This window comes from Puma concolor, chromosome A3 (genome assembly GCF_028749965.1).
Source record: "Puma concolor isolate L17-30 chromosome A3, mPumCon1.1.hap2, whole genome shotgun sequence".
Lineage (NCBI taxonomy): Eukaryota > Metazoa > Chordata > Mammalia > Carnivora > Felidae > Puma > Puma concolor.
Genome location: NC_141669.1, coordinates 8,753,017 through 8,768,380, shown reverse-complemented (window position 1 = coordinate 8,768,380; position 15,364 = coordinate 8,753,017). Strand labels below are relative to the sequence as shown.

General features: G+C 52.1%; 1 protein-coding gene across 8 annotated transcripts in view; it reads right to left on the bottom strand.

The window, feature by feature from the left end:
* Nucleotides 1-15,364, bottom strand: part of GREB1 (growth regulating estrogen receptor binding 1) — a 144,773-nt gene that overhangs the window by 10,537 nt on the left and 118,872 nt on the right. For all 8 annotated transcript variants that reach the window (XM_086700039.1, XM_086700037.1, XM_086700035.1 and 5 more), the window contains 6 exons: nt 13,967-14,580; nt 11,340-11,442; nt 8,741-8,899; nt 7,639-7,781; nt 4,015-4,176; nt 205-409 (listed from right to left, as the gene is read on the bottom strand). In XM_086700039.1, coding sequence (XP_086556165.1) covers nt 205-409; nt 4,015-4,176; nt 7,639-7,781; nt 8,741-8,899; nt 11,340-11,442; nt 13,967-14,580 — 1,386 coding nt within the window. The remainder of the gene's footprint in view (nt 1-204; nt 410-4,014; nt 4,177-7,638; nt 7,782-8,740; nt 8,900-11,339; nt 11,443-13,966; nt 14,581-15,364) is intronic.

Here is a 15,364-nt window from a genome sequence, read left to right as displayed (position 1 = left end):
CTGCACACACATTTGTCTGCTTATCCTTGTCTCTGACCGTGGAGAATGTGAATCAAAGCAGTGACCAAACACAGAAGAAGGCTATAGCTTTCAAGATGAAAAAGCCTGATGAAGAATGTTTAACCCATTCATCTCTAGGACCGTCTCCCAAAAGTCTCCGTTCGCAGGAATTTTACCACGCAGGGCACGTTAAAAAATGCCTACCAACTCCAGCGCTGTTGAAGATACTTGGGAGCACCAGCATGATGTGGTTGGGCCAGTATTTCTTATAAATGGCCATTTCATACTCCTTGACGACCAGCACGTGCAGATGGCTGGCACCATCCATGGCATGGTACAGGTTAAAGAGTCCGTGTTCGTGACGGCCGGTTGTCGGGGTGAACGTCGGACTTTTTATATACTCGTGGCTCTGGAAAGCAGACGAATGAGGAGGGGAAGTGTTTGTGAATACGGTCACGATCACTCCCCTCCCTCTGAAATGGGACTTCGCGGAAGCTTCCGGTAAGAGAACGCAGCCAGTTTCCACACTCACTGAATGCAGCTTAGCCTTGGGACTTGCTTTTCCCGAGAAGACGACGGGAACACGATGGTTTGCGCCCGTTCCGAGCCTGGCCCCCTGAGGACGGACACATTCCACCCTCTCTCTCTCAGACCCCTCCCCGGGAGGAGCCGGGGCTGGCCTGCTGGGGCAGGAGAGACCGCAGCGGGCAGGGATGGGCGTCCCACTGAGGCGACCCTCGCCCGGCCAGCCCCCAGCTGACCTGGCAGCTAACCACAGACACGAGTGATCGCAACAAGCCAGGGTAACCACACAGCGGGACGGAGCCCAAGCTGCCAGCCCGAAGAATCGCAAGCGGAGTGAGGGCTTGCTTGGGAACGGTCAGTTACACAACCGCAACTAACTGGCATGTGTCAGTGACCCAAACGGATCCCCCTCCCGTGTTGGCACTGAATATGTGCGGAGTGTATACTAGTCTGGACGATTTAAATCCCTCAGTCCCTCATCCCTGCAGCCAAGCTCCTAATACACTCCGGTTGTGAATCTTTTATATCAAGAACTGGGTTTTCCTCCACTCTGCCCTCAACAGAAAAGTTCTTCTGCTTGAGCTAGGCCTTCCACTCCTTCTGAGTTCCTCAGAGCACCTGCCACAAAAAAGCTGTGCTGCACCTGGTGCCCGTACCCAGTTCTGGCTGGAACTGGCTGGAACTGGCTGGAAAAGCGAGGGGGGGGGACAGAGAAACCCTCCGCCAGTGCAACAGCCCGCCCCAGCCCACTGGGTAGGAGACGCCCTGTAATAAAGGCCCCCATTGTTCTTTACAAATGTTTTCAGTGCTTGGTAAAAGACTGCCAGGTCTGAAAGATTATTCCACCCTAAGGTACTGGCCCTCTGGAGATCGAAAAGCAGCGTCCCATACAAGGGTCACATTGGCCGGGGCTGGGGGCAGGCAGCGAGCTGACTCTGAGACGGTCAGGCTGGATCTGTGAAACCAAGCGTCCCGATGAGGAGGGCCTCTAAGAATGCTGGTCATGGACTTCTGGTGGAGTCTATCGGGTTTTCCACGTATAATATCATGTCCTCTGCAAAAAGGGAAAGCTTGACTTCATCTTTGCTAATTTGGATGCCTTTGATTTCCTTTTGTTGTCTGATTGTTGATGCTTGCACTTCCAACACTATGTGAAACTACAGCGGTGAGAGTGGACATCCCTGTCGTGTTCCTGATCTCAGGGGGAAAGCTCTCAGTTTTTCCCCATTGAGGATGCTATTAGCTGTGGGCTTTTCATAAATGGTTTTTATGATGTTTAAGTATGTTCCTTCTATCCCGACTTTCTCGAGGGTTTTTATTAAGAAAGGATGCTGAATTTTGTCAAATGCTTTTTCTGCATCGATTGACAGGATCATATGGTTCTTATCTTTTCATTTGTTAATGTGATGTATCACATTGATTGATTTGCGAATGTTGAACCAGGCCTGCAGCCCAGGAATCAATCCCACTTGATCATGGTGAATAATTCTCTTTATATGCTATTGAATTCAATTTGCTAGTATCTTGTTGAGAATTTTTGCATCCATATTTATCAGGGATGTTGGCTTACATGACACATCTCCAAAAGCAAGGGAATTAAAAGCAAAAATGAACTATTGGGACCTCATCAAGATAAAAAGCTTCTGCACAGCAAAGGAAACAATCAACCAAACTAAAAGGCAACCAACGGAATGGGAAAAGATATTTTCAAATGACATATCGGACAAAGGGCTAGTATCCAAAATCTATAAAGAACTCACCAAACTCCACACCCGAAAAACAAATAATCCAGTGAAGAAATGGGCAGAAGACATGAATAGACACTTCTCTAAAGAAGACATCCAGATGGCCAATGGCCACATGAAAAGATGCTCAACGTCACTCCTCATCAGGGAAATATAAATCAAAACCACACTGAGATATCACCTCATGCCAGTCAGAGTGGCTAAAATGAACAAATCAGGGGACTATAGATGCTGGCGAGGATGTGGAGACACGGGAACCCTCTTGCACTGTTGGTGGGAATGCAAACTGCTACAGCCACTCTGGAAAACAGTGTGGAGGTTCCTCAAAAAATTAAAAATAGATCTACCCTATGACCCAGCAATAGCACTGCCAGCAATTTACCCAAGGATCCAGGAGTGCTGATGCATAGGGGCACTTGTACCCCAATGTTTATAGCAGCACTTTCAACAATAGCCAAATTATGGAAAGAGCCTGAATGTCCATCAACTGATGAATGGATAAAGAAATTGTGGTTTATATACACAATGGAATACTACTTGGCAATGAGAAAGAATGCAATGTGGCCTTTTGTAGCAAGGTAGATAGAACTGGAGAGTGTTATGCTAAGTGAAATAAGCCATACAGAGAAAGACAGATACCATATGTTTTCACTCTTACGTGGATCCTGAGAAACTTAACAGAAGACCATGAGGGAGCGGAAGGGAAAAAAAAAAAAAAAGGTTAGAGAGGGAGGGAGCCAAACCATAAGAGACTCTGAAATACTGAGAATAAACTGAGGGTTGATGGGGGGGGGGGGGGTGATGGGCATTGAGGAGGGCACCTGTTGGGATGTGCACTGGGTGTTGTATGGAAGCCAATTTGACAATACATTTCATGTTAACAAAAAGATAAAATACTTCAGCAAAGGGAAAAAAACCCAGATGAACTAAATGTGGCCGAATGTTGGTAATTGTTGAATCTGGATGATAAATTGCGGGGAGGTTTGTTGAACTACCTCCTAACTTTTGTCAACGTTTCACATTTCATAATAAAATTTTTGTTAAACAAACAAACGAACAAAAAAGAATGCTGGTCACAGAGACGGCGAGTTATTAAGAACGAGCTCGTCCAAGAGAGAAAATTTATCTTCTACGGATGACATGATGCACCATCTGGGCTTCGCTTCCAAAGAACAGAAGAAGGCAGAAGAGGAGGCTGGCCGTGACAGAGTAGTCCCTGCAGCTGGGTTTGAGCCCCCCTGTTGGGCTCTGTGCTGACAGCACAGAGCCTGCTTGGGATTCTCCGTCTCCCTCTCTCTCTCTGCCCCTCCCCTGCTCATTCTCACTGCCAGAATAAATAAATAAATTCCTAAAACGTTCCGCAACAGCTTATTCGAGACAAAATGGGGAAGGACGAACACCTCCTCAGCACCTGTCACCTCGCAGGCACTGTGCAGGTGCCTCACATCGGTTATTCCCACGATGCTCGCAAGAAGCTGCTGCGAGAGTGACTGCTGCCGAAGCGTACAGGGTGAGGGAACCGAGGCTTGGCGACATTCAGTGACAAGTCAAAACAACACAGCCAGACAACGGTAGAGCAAGGCCGGAACTTGACGGAGTGACCCTAACCCCAGCCCACTCCACGTTCAGTCACACACCAGTCCCCGCCTGCCCTTGACTCATCAGGCAACCACAGCCTCCAGCTCAACGGTCACCTGCAGCCACTCTGTGTCCCCCCCCCCCCCCCCCGGAGCCAGAGCCGTACCTTGTCTGTGACCAGGGGCAGCCGCATGCTCTCCAGCTGGCCTCCGGGTTGGCTGAAGACAAAGTGGTGCTCTTTGGACTTGGGGATGATGAAATGTAGCTGGATTTCCTCTCCTAGCATGGAGTAAGAGAAGGCAAAGGCGTGCAGGGTGGACTCATAGAGCTGAGGCGTGAGGGGAAAGGACAGAGCTTGTCGTCAGAGTCCGGCATTACCTCCCAGAAGAGCCCAGGCCCGTCGTGGCCGTGACACCACACAGGTCACTGCCACCTGCCCCACAGCCTGAGAAACCCACAGGCTGGCCCCGGTACGAAGCGTGGACGCCCAGGTCTTGCGGCTGGACAGACACCCGAGGCCACGCCCACTCGGTTGCGGACCCTCCCCCCACCCCTCATTATTACTATTATTATTTTTTAATGTTTATTTATTTTCGAGAGAAAGCGAGACAGAGTGCTATCAGGGGAGGGACAGAGAGAGAGAGGGAGGCACAGAATCCGAAGCAGGCTCCAGACCCTGAGCTGCCAGCATAGAGCCTGACGCAGAGCTTGAACTCGGGAATGGAGAGATCATGACCTGAGCAGAAGTCAGATGCTTCACCAACTGAGCCATCCAGGCGCCCCCACCCACCCCCACCCCTCATTCTGATCCCGCTCCACCCGGTGACGCCACTTCTGGCCCCAACCCCTTGTGGACTCGTGCTAGGTCACCCGCTAAAGCATTCACACCACACGTCTCATTGCTTAATGCCAGTAAATGGAATGTCCCATCACAGGCGTTATGCGTAGAAACTCACTAATAAAACTATCAATAACTGCACGCGCTTGCACACTTCCGTCACACGCGCTGTCTCGGCCCCCTCCACCCTTTGGGGCTGTAATTAACCCTATGAAGCAGGTAGTTTCACCATCCCCTCTTTATGGATGTGGAAACAGACACTCAGAGGTCTTGGGCTCACTCCTATCCCTAGGGTCTAGGCTCACGTCCCCTCACCCCCTCCCGGTCGGCCCGCACCCGCCCCGTGGCTCTGCCCAAGCCTCCTTCAGGCCTCAGCTCGGGCATCCAGCCCTCCCCGACCCCTCCCCAGACCTGCAGCTAGCAGGTGCGGGCCACTCCTGAGGCTCCCCGAGGCCTGGAGGGGGTGGACACAGGCCAGGGCACATGGGCCGTCACTCCCACTGTGGCTCCCCCAGAACCACAAAGCCCTTTGGGGGCAGAGATGAGACAGAAAAAGATTTTGACCTGGGGAGGCAACAAGGGGGCGGTGTAACTGAGGAAGTTTCATACAACGGATCAGGGAGCCGTGAGAGGAGAGAAAAGACTCCAGGGTGCACAGGGGCACAGAAAGGCCAGCAGGGAGCGGGCATGTCATGTGCCCCTCAGCACTCCTCCCGTGGCCTGGTTCCGAGTCCCCTGCAGCCAGAGCCCCCAGACCGGAGCACCCTGAACACGGCGGGTGCGGGGCTGGGGTCTCCGCGCTCGGTTCTGTTAACTCACTGCAGACGCCGACCGTGGTGACCACGACTCTACAGCCTGCGGGTCTCCGTTTCTTTAATGTCAAAATTAAGAGAACGCTCTCACGTACATACTCTCCGCTTTGAAAGAATAACTTCATCTCCACGGGGAAAAACATGAGGACGGTTTATCTGCACAGGATTACTATTTTTAATTCTTAAAAAAAAAACTGCTCATATGTGTTTTCTAATTTTGTCTACAGTAAAATCGCATAGTTTTGTTTTTGTTTTTAAACCGTCTAAAAGAAGACGGGTGCTACTTCAGCGACAGCTGAGCTCCAGGCCCGGCGGATGTGGGAGAATTAGAGCCCCTATCTGCTGCGTCCCTCTGCAAAAGGGACAGACGCGGCAGGCCGGTGCTCAGGCCACCTCTGGAAGGTGCCAAGGCCCTTCTGGAAGCAGCCAAGGCATGGGCTTTCCGCACACCAGCTCTAGCTGCTCCTCCCCTTTCCCTGCTTAGGTCTGAAATGAAAACACACACTAGACGTAAAACCCCACCCGCTACTGCTTCTGCGCGACCAGCCTCGCAGGCCCGCTGTGAATTTCCACGTGGCCACGACGAGACCACGCAGAAGGCAGCTCGGCCCCCATCAGGCCGCTCCATGCCATTCTCCCTGGAAAAGCCCCCGTCCCGCTCTCCGCCCAGCACCCGGGGCCTTCTGTGGTGTCTCTCCGCCCCCCCCACCCCCACCCCAGCATCCTCTCCTGGGCTCGCCCACGCCTTGCACCTTATGGTCCAGCGATGCCCGACTGAAATCCCTTCTAATTCCCCCAGAGACCCCGTGCCTCCCTCTACTCACATGCTTCTGTCTGCCCCGGCCCCTTGGCAAATTCTTATTGATTCTTCAAAACCCTCTCCTCTGCTCCCTGCCCAAGACAGTATCTTCATTTATAAAATGGGGATAATGTTATTTCCTTGTGCGGTTTTAGTGAGAATAAAAAGCTAGACAGGGCAGTTCCCTATCCAGTCACTCTGAATGAACTGGAGGTGTGCCTTGAACACAGCCACCTGCAGGTGACCAGCCAGAACCTGAGACAGGCAGAGCCCAGGGGCAACAGCCTTAATCCATTTGCCCCAGTGTCTGGCGTAAATATCATTTTCTATCACGTAAAAAGGTTAGAGGAAGGGGTGCCTGGGCGGTTCGGTTGATCGAGCGTCTGACTCTTGATTCCGGCTCGGGTCATGATCTCACGGTCGGGGTTTGAGCCCCCACGTCGGGCTCCACGTTGGGCGTGGAGCCTGCTTGAGATTCCCTCGCCGTCTGCCCCTCCCCCATTCACTCACCCACTCACCTCCCTCCCTCTCTCTCAAAACAAGAAAAATAAAGGTTAGAGGAAATATGGACATATCGAAAGTGCCTGGTGCATTGCCTGGCATGTAGTAAGTGCTCAGTAAGTGCACGTTCCGATCTCCTTCTCTAAGTATTTCTACGTGCCAACATTACTGCTTTTCTTGTCAGCTTTACGTTGCTCTGAAGTTCTGCCCTGTCCAAGTGCATCTCTCTACCCCTAGATTGTGAGTCTTATTTTTATGTTTGTTTATTTTTGAGAGACAGAGAGAGACAGAGCGTGAGCAGGGAAGGGGCAGAGAGAGACGGAGACACAGAATCCAAGGCAGGCTCCAGGCTCCGAGCTGTCAGCACAGAGCCCGACGCGGGGCTCGAACTCACAGACCACGAGATCATGACCTGAGCTGAACTCGGACGCTTCACCGACTGAGCCACCCAGGCGCCCCTAAACTGTGAGTCTTGAATACGGGGATAAAGCTTATTCATCTCTGTGACTGGTGCAGAAGCACTCGGTGCCTGCTGCACTGAACTAACTTTGGCAATTGCCAGGACGTCAAGAAAACGAAGACATCCGCAGTCAGTTAATATTGCTACTGGTAAACGTGTAATCCCAGGAGAATCACGGTTTCTGTAGCGTCGGCAATAATTTTGCAGCTTAATGAAGGGAACTGAAGATACAGGAGACTGGGAAGCAAGAGCTTCCGGAACTTTCCACGCCCGCCCCCCCCCCCCCCCCCCAGCAACCGGAATGAAAACACCGAGGAACGTGTGGAAGGGCCGCCGCAAGTGCTCCTGGAGACGCAGGGCCTCTGCGCCCCGCGGCCTACCTGGTAGCGGGGGTGGAAGCCCATGTAGTGGTGACACTGCTCGCAGTGGTGGTATGTGTTATAGGCCGCGTACTTGGACAGCCTCATCCGCGCTGTCTGGCGCCGCACGTAGAGCTCCTCCGGCTTCCGGGACGTCCCCCTGGCTGCAGGAAACCCCGGCGTTACAGAGCCGCAGGAGGACAGGACAGACATTCTCTCCGCCGCCCGCTCGAAGTGGAAGGAACTGAAATGCCGTAATAGGATTTTGTGCGACGGCACCTGCCCGGGCCCCGAGGTGACTCGGCGGGTCAGAAACGACAGAGGTTCAGCAGGAGAAACTAACAGACCACGTTCACGAGGGGTCTCGCCGACGGGCCCACAAATATCCTATGAGCACATCTTTAAGGATTCGCCACCTGACAATGCAAATGGGTGGCCGACTTCATACGCAGACCCTGCACTACAGAGGAATTGTCTCTGTTCTTTTCAAAGGACTTAGCGAGATGAAGACTTTAACACTAAACCTTAATTAGGGACTGGTCTGTATGAAGGATCGTTCGCTGAACATGGTTCTAGGGAGAGACAATTATCGGTTTGACACGGAGACTGGTGAGTATCTTCCTTTCCTTTCCACTCACCAAACTGTTCTGGTCAGTGCTTAATATCGCACCGGCCACGAATATCTGATGGTTGCTGAAGGTGACCCTGAAACCCTGCAGGGTCATAATGCTGTGAAAGTCGGTGGTCCCCGAAGGAAGAGGGAGAAAACAGGACACTGAGGGTAGAGAGGGAGATGGGTGCATTTCGTGAGGACAACTCAAATTCCTACATAAACATCCACGCCTTTTATCCTCTCTTAACCAGAACCTTGAGGATATTCTGACCGTGACCACCCGCCAAGAGAGCGCACATCAAGGTCAGCATGCGCTAAGCCGCAAGCCTGCCTTCGCGGGAAGAGCTCTTCTTCGTCTGGTGGGGCGGTGACCTCAGTTCTGTACCAGGCACTGCTGGCTATTCACCACCGCACCACCGAGCTCACCACCGACACGGTTCCACTCGGCCCTTTGCGAGGCTCAACCCTGGACTCTGGAGGAAGGTGGGGCAAGAGATTTAGAAGTCTGACCTTCACTCTTCATGCTCTGAAGGTGCGAACAGATCAGACTGGCGTCTTCATACTTCGGGTCGTGAATAATGTAGTCAAAAGGCAACTTCTTGAACAGCTCCAGGTCTGGCCAGGGGTCACTGAGCTGGAGGTAATGCCAATCGGACTCCTCTCTGAGGTCTGTAAGATTGTTGGAAACACAGGCAGGTGACAAACTAGGAAATGAGAATGACTGATTTAAAAAAAATTTTTTTTAAACGTTCTTATATTTTATTTTTGAGAGAGACAGAGTGTGAGTGGGGGAGGGGCAGAGAGAGAGAGAGAGAGAGAGAGAGAGAGAATCTGAAGCAGGTTCCAGGCTCTGAGTCGTCAGCACAGAGCCCGACGCAGGGCTTGAACTCACGAACTGTGAGATCGTGATCTTGGGTGAAGTTGGATGCTTAACCAACCGAGCCACCCAGATGCCCTGAGACTGACTGATTCTGAAATGTGTCCAAGGACAATGCTTGTGGTAGAGCTATCACTGAGTCTATGGGCTACTGGGGGGGAGGGGTGCTACTGTATCTCAAAAGCTCCCAGAACATACTGCATTTTCAGGATTGTTCTAAGGAGGCAAGAGGTGCCTCTAGGTCCACCTCGTAACCAGAGGACCTGCCTATGCTGTGTTTCCCACGGGATGAGTTTGCTTTCCTGGCTCCCCCACTGACTTCAGCAACTCCCAATATACCTACCACTTGCTCTGAGCCTCCCCCCAGCGCCATCCCCCACATACGTAGGTTCCCAACGCCAATGGAACCTAACATAATTCTTGTTCTTGTTTGAGATCTAAACGCTATGCAGCCAATATGGCCACGTCCTATCACTGCACCTCTAGAAAGCCTCTTCCAAGTGTTCAGACCCATTGGTTCCTCCCTTCTGAATGCCAACACCACATGTGGTCCAAACTCCATCTTTACACTCGCCGTGTATCATCTTGCGATAATTGGTGTAGTCTATGACGCTCACACTAATTGCTTGCTGGCTCAAAAGCAAAAAAAGTCTAGTTGATCCAACTCAAATTATGTAACATATTGATTTTACATCTAGGATATGTACACATGACCAGAGTACCTGTCTAGAAGAAAGAGAAGGAAGGAAGGAAGGAAGGGAGGGGAGGGAAGGAAGGGAAGAAAGAAAGAAGAGAGGCATGTTTATTGCATATTTAGTAGGAGCTCAAGGCTTCATATGTAGAACATCATTCAACCTTCACAATGCCCCGTAAAACAGAAATTATCCACGTTTTACCAAGAAAACCAACGTATTAAGAGACTATCTGAGAAAATGGGCTTTGAAGTTTAACAAGCTGGGTTCAACTCCTGTCATTGTCAATGGGGTATCCAAGAAAGAGAGGACACAGAGACTCAACAGGGTTGCTGGTTTTCATCTGGAATAAAGTTCCAAACTGTGGGTGGGGCGGGGTAGTGTGAGAGCTCAGAGAGGAGAGCCTCTCTCCTTTTCCTTCAAAGGAACGACCAAGGGCTGGATGGGCTTCCTTGGTTCCAGATTTCCTTCAAGTCAAAACTCAAACACGGTCAAGAGCATGTAAAGAATACAGAAGTGTTGTGTTTGCAAATGACAGGACTTTCTTCTAAGGCTGAATAATATTCCACTGCGTGTATATACCACACTTTTCTTTACTCATTCATCTGCTAATGGCCTTTTATCCATCAAGGGACCACATATGGTTGTTTGTGTATCTCGCCTACCGTGAATAACACTGCAATGAACCTGGAAACTACGAATATGTCAGTTAGCTTGACCGCAGTGGTGATTTCACAACGTACATGTGTATCGAATCATCAGGTCGTACACTTCCCACGTAAACAATACCAATAAATAAAAAGAAGTGCCATTTAGCCTCCACGCAACTCACTGGTTCCCTTTCTTTGCAACACGGACCGGACTCCTCACACAAATTTTAATTCCCAAAGCAACAGATTCATTTACCAGACCAAGTTTACGAGCCGGTGAAAGAAAGTATGCAGAGACAATGGAGCATAAAACAGCGGCTCAAAGACAGTCCTACCTTAATAAGGGCAAACTCTGTTCCGAGAATAAGGAGAAATGGCTTTCCCCCACATGTCATATACTTGGGTTTTGCCCTAAGATATTGACCTATGCACTCGGCTGCCTGAGTGGGGACCTGCCCGGATGGATAACCCCACTTCTGAAGGCCGCGGTCAAATCCAGCTCAGTTCCAGCTCTGCTGTCTCCCAGCTGGGTTCCTGAGCAAGTTACTTATCAGGAAATAAGCAATTATTCTCATGGTAATGTGCAGAAAATTAAAAGTGGCCATTTATGTAAGGTACCCAGCACACTGCTTGCCACTTGGAAGATACTCCGTAAACAGTAGTTATTTTTAGTGGAGTAATTCCATCCCCATGAAGGCCTCCCAGGCACTATTCTGATATTGAGCAAGATGACGACAGACAAGGGAGAGACAAGAGCACCCCACAAGGCCCCGGCAGTGAGCGTGGTCACTGATCTGAGAATTCCATCTGGAGGGCAAAAGACACAAAGTCAACCCGAGCAACCAGTGACAGAGGATTCCAACCCCAAGGGTCACCAACGCACGACTCACGGATATTGATCTCTTCTTCATCATAAACATCCACTTCCGTCAGCCGGATGAGCATTCTGGACAAAATACTAAGGAACTGCAGGTAAGCACCTGTCTTCCCAACCTGTGAAGACATTGAAATTGGAGCCCACAGTCCGCACACCATCTACGTGCAGGCACCGGCCGGAGCACCGGACCCACTTCGTTTCACCCACCTTTTTCAAAGACCTCGTCTAATTAAAGCGAGAACCTGGGGGGCGCAAAGCCATTTCTGGGGAAACGTGGCCCCAAGAAGCACGGCAGGCTGCAGAGGGACTTCCGTGAGCGGCAGACCCGCCTGCTTATAAATCACGGCAATGTGTCTCTAGTTTTAATCGGTCACATTTTCTAAGCTGTTAGAAATAGGACTTTACCACAAACTGAAGGAAGGTTGCTTCAAAAAATGAACTGCCAACATAAAGCATAATAATGTCTTAAGAGAATCTTGCACAATTACAGATTGCTATTCTTGTGTTAATACGTCTATGGTAAGAGAATAAAATCTTAAGACATAAAAGGCTGGCATCTCATTTCTCCTCTCCTAAGACCAGGAAAAGAAATAAAATTATTTTTCTCTCCTTCCTGCTCTTCCTTCCTGTATCCTAGAGTCCCTGTTCCCTCAGCCCAGCAGCAGGCTAGGACACCATGAATCTTCGTAAAACTTGGTCACAGTTGGTTAAATGGGCACCTGTGGGCCAACTTCCCACCCTGTTACTCCGGGAATGTGCTTTCTGAGCTCTCGGCTCAATGCCTGGTTTGTAGCCAGCACTCAACAAATGTTGATGAACAGAAATGACTTAAGGAAATATGAAATACGACTGGGGGAAGCTTCAGAGAAAATATTTGCGATACATGCAGTAGACAGAGGATTAAATTCTGTAACCTCCAAAGAGCTCCTGCAAAGTAACGGGAAAATGTCAGATGCCTGAAGGAAAAATAAACAGGAGAAACAAAGCAGAAAATCCCTGTGAAAGCCATAGCAGTGACCAAGAAATATATAAAAATATATTCAACCTTAATAAAACTATAAGATACTAGGTCTCATCTATCAAACAGACAAAATTTTCTTTAAGATTGAGATATCCAATAACATGACAGTGTGGAGAAACCAGGACCCCTTTTTCTAGTTTATAAAAAGTTAACAGGGGCGCCTGGGTGGCTCAGTCGGTTCAACACCCGACTTTGGCTCAGGTCATGATCTCACGGTTCGTGAGTTCGAGCCCGTCGGGCTCTGTGCTGACAGCTCAGAGCCTGGAGCCTGCTTTAGCTTCTGTGTCTACCCCTCTCTCTGCCCCTCCCCCGTTCATGCTGTGTCTCTCCCTCAAAATAAATAAACATTGAAAAAAAATTAAAAAAAAAAATTAACACATGCTCCCGTAAAAATTCCAGAACCACATGGTGACAATGAAAGAGAATGGTCACAAATCCTGGTCCCTCTCCAGGTTAACAATTCAGCAGCAATCCTGCCAGCAATTTTTTGGGGGGTATTTTTCACACACAGAGACGTACACATACACGCTGATACTTTTTTATTTCCATTGACATTACACTATGCATGTATTATTCTATAACTTAATTTTTTTTTTTAATTTAAATATCTTAAACCTCAGTGTCAGTATACAGGCCTCTGACTCCAACTTCCTAGGCTGAATTGCATGACACAGTTGTGCCCGAATTTACTCAACCAACTTTGACCAATGGAATTTAAATTGTTTCCAGTCGCTTTTTTTCACTATTGCAAACAATTCTAAAATGAACATTCTTACACATATTTGGGGGGGGGGGTTGTATTTCTTGGGGCAGGGTCATCATAAGGAAATTAATACACTGAGCTGGAAGGTAGCAAGTCTCGCACTGTGACAGTGGCAATACTAATGGGGACAGGAATAACTAGGACACATGCTTTCCACGGTCAGGCCGTGCCCCAGGCACCCTGCGGGGATTCCCTCGCCCGGTGCTCACATTTCTGACGTCATTCTCAGGTGAGGACACCAAGGCACAGAGAAGGCCGGATCCCACGCGGGGTGTCAGGTGAGACCCGAGGCCGAACTTGACCCCAGACGAGAGCCCACCTTGCACCTCAGCACGGTTCCAACAAAGGCCCTTCCAAGACCCGACCCGGTCTTCCCTCACACGCTCCGGACTCTTGGCAGATGTCTGCCATTTTGACAAGTGAAATGGCCTTTCGTTGTTAGGAAAGCACAGTGGGGCGAGAGGCTGGGATGGGGACAGGCGGCCAAAATCCTCCAGCGCAGAACCCAGGGCAGGGGGGCTGGTGTGTGTTTCTACCTGGCATGGACTGGCCACGGGACCGAACGAAACAAGGTGGGGAAAGCGGAGTCACAGTCGGACGGAGAAGCACCCGGAGAGAAGCCCCCCGGCCCCCGCGTCACACAAGGCGAGACGCTGAGATCGGAGGACGGAAGTCGGCCGGCCGTCGGGGGGGGGGGGGGGTGAGGCAGGCAGGTCTCGGCCTCCACCCGGCCGCCCGCTGTAGGGTCTGCTGCGGGGATGGCGAGCTGTGAGGGTGTCGGCCCCCCCGCACCGGCCCGGTGGGCGCGGACCCGAGAACCCCCACGGGGCCCAGGCCCCCGCAGGGCGGCACCCACCTGAGGGGGCCCGCTGAGCAGCAGCCGGCGTGGGTGGAAGCCGTCCACGCGGCCCTCGGTGCGGTTGCTGTAGTCCATGTGGCTGGGCCGGGGCACCGTCCACTGCCGGTAGTAGAGGGACTGCTCCGTGGACGTCATGGTCTTGCTGAGCAGCGGGCGGAAGGAGCTGGCCCACATGACCGAGTGGGAGGGCAGGAGCGAGGCGGCCTTGGGCAGGCCGCTGCTGTCGGTGGCCGTGACCATGTCATACACCAGCTTGGGCAGGAAGACGACGGGCGGCTGGCGGCAGGCCTTGGTCAGGGAGCACCGGGAGGCCTGCGGGACGAGCGCCCCGGACGAGGACGACGAGCCGGAGGAGGACAGCTGGGAGGACGACGGGGTGACCGACACCTGGACGCTCCTCTGGCTGGTCCTGGGGCCGGAGTCCGGCTGGGCGGCCAGCCCGGGGCTGCGCCTGCTGATGACCGACGGCGGTCCCCGGCCAGCGTGGGGCCTCTGCCTCTCCCCGGGGGCCCTGCCCTCCTCCGACGGGCCGCAGGGCTGCGGTGATCGGGCCTGCTCCCCCTGCGAGGGCGCCCCGGGCTGAGCCGAGGACTCGCGGCACGGTGCCGAGCCTGGGGAGGGATGCACCTGTCAGTCATGCCCCGGGAAGGACCCTCGCAAAGGAGCCCACCTTTCTGCTTTCCGCAGTGCAAACCCCCCCCACCGACCCCCCCCCCCCCCCACCCCCGCACTAGACAATCGCTGGAGATCTTCCTGAACGCAATTCCACCTCTGGGCAAGTATCAACCCTTTGGTTCTGTGACAAAAGCAAGACTTGCTGAAGGGAGAGAGCAGGTGCCTTGTGGCAGGACTTCAGCCCACACCCTCCCCAACACCCTGCCCACTGCCTCAAAAGCCTCTCCTCTGCAACCTCCTGACCGGACCTGTTCCACAACATCCTGCCTCCAGGGCTCAAGCGAACTCTGGCCCCCCCGTGCACGTGTTCCCCGGAACGCCTCTCCCTTCTAGACCCTCACGGAGCTCACATCTCACCTCTGCGCCAGGACAGTGGTGGCTTCTGGTTCAAACTGGCAGCGAAACTCACAGGACCCAGTGGGCTTTACCAAACACCAGACCTGACTTAACCTTTAGGAGAATCCGGGCAAGGAAACGCAGCCCACACAGCAGCCGCTCGAATACGGACTCTCTTCGGCCCCTCCCCCACGTGGAGCACATTGAGACCCTGGTGAGCGTGGCCAGCCGGGCACACGGGGCCGGCACCCTGCTCTCCTTTTTATCATCTCAGCTCACGGCAGCCCCGCAGACCACAGGCCCCGCAGGAAGCAGGGCAGATGGGACACTGCACGGTTGTCTTCACCATCCTTCCCCAGGGGCCGGTGTGGAGAGCAGACTAAG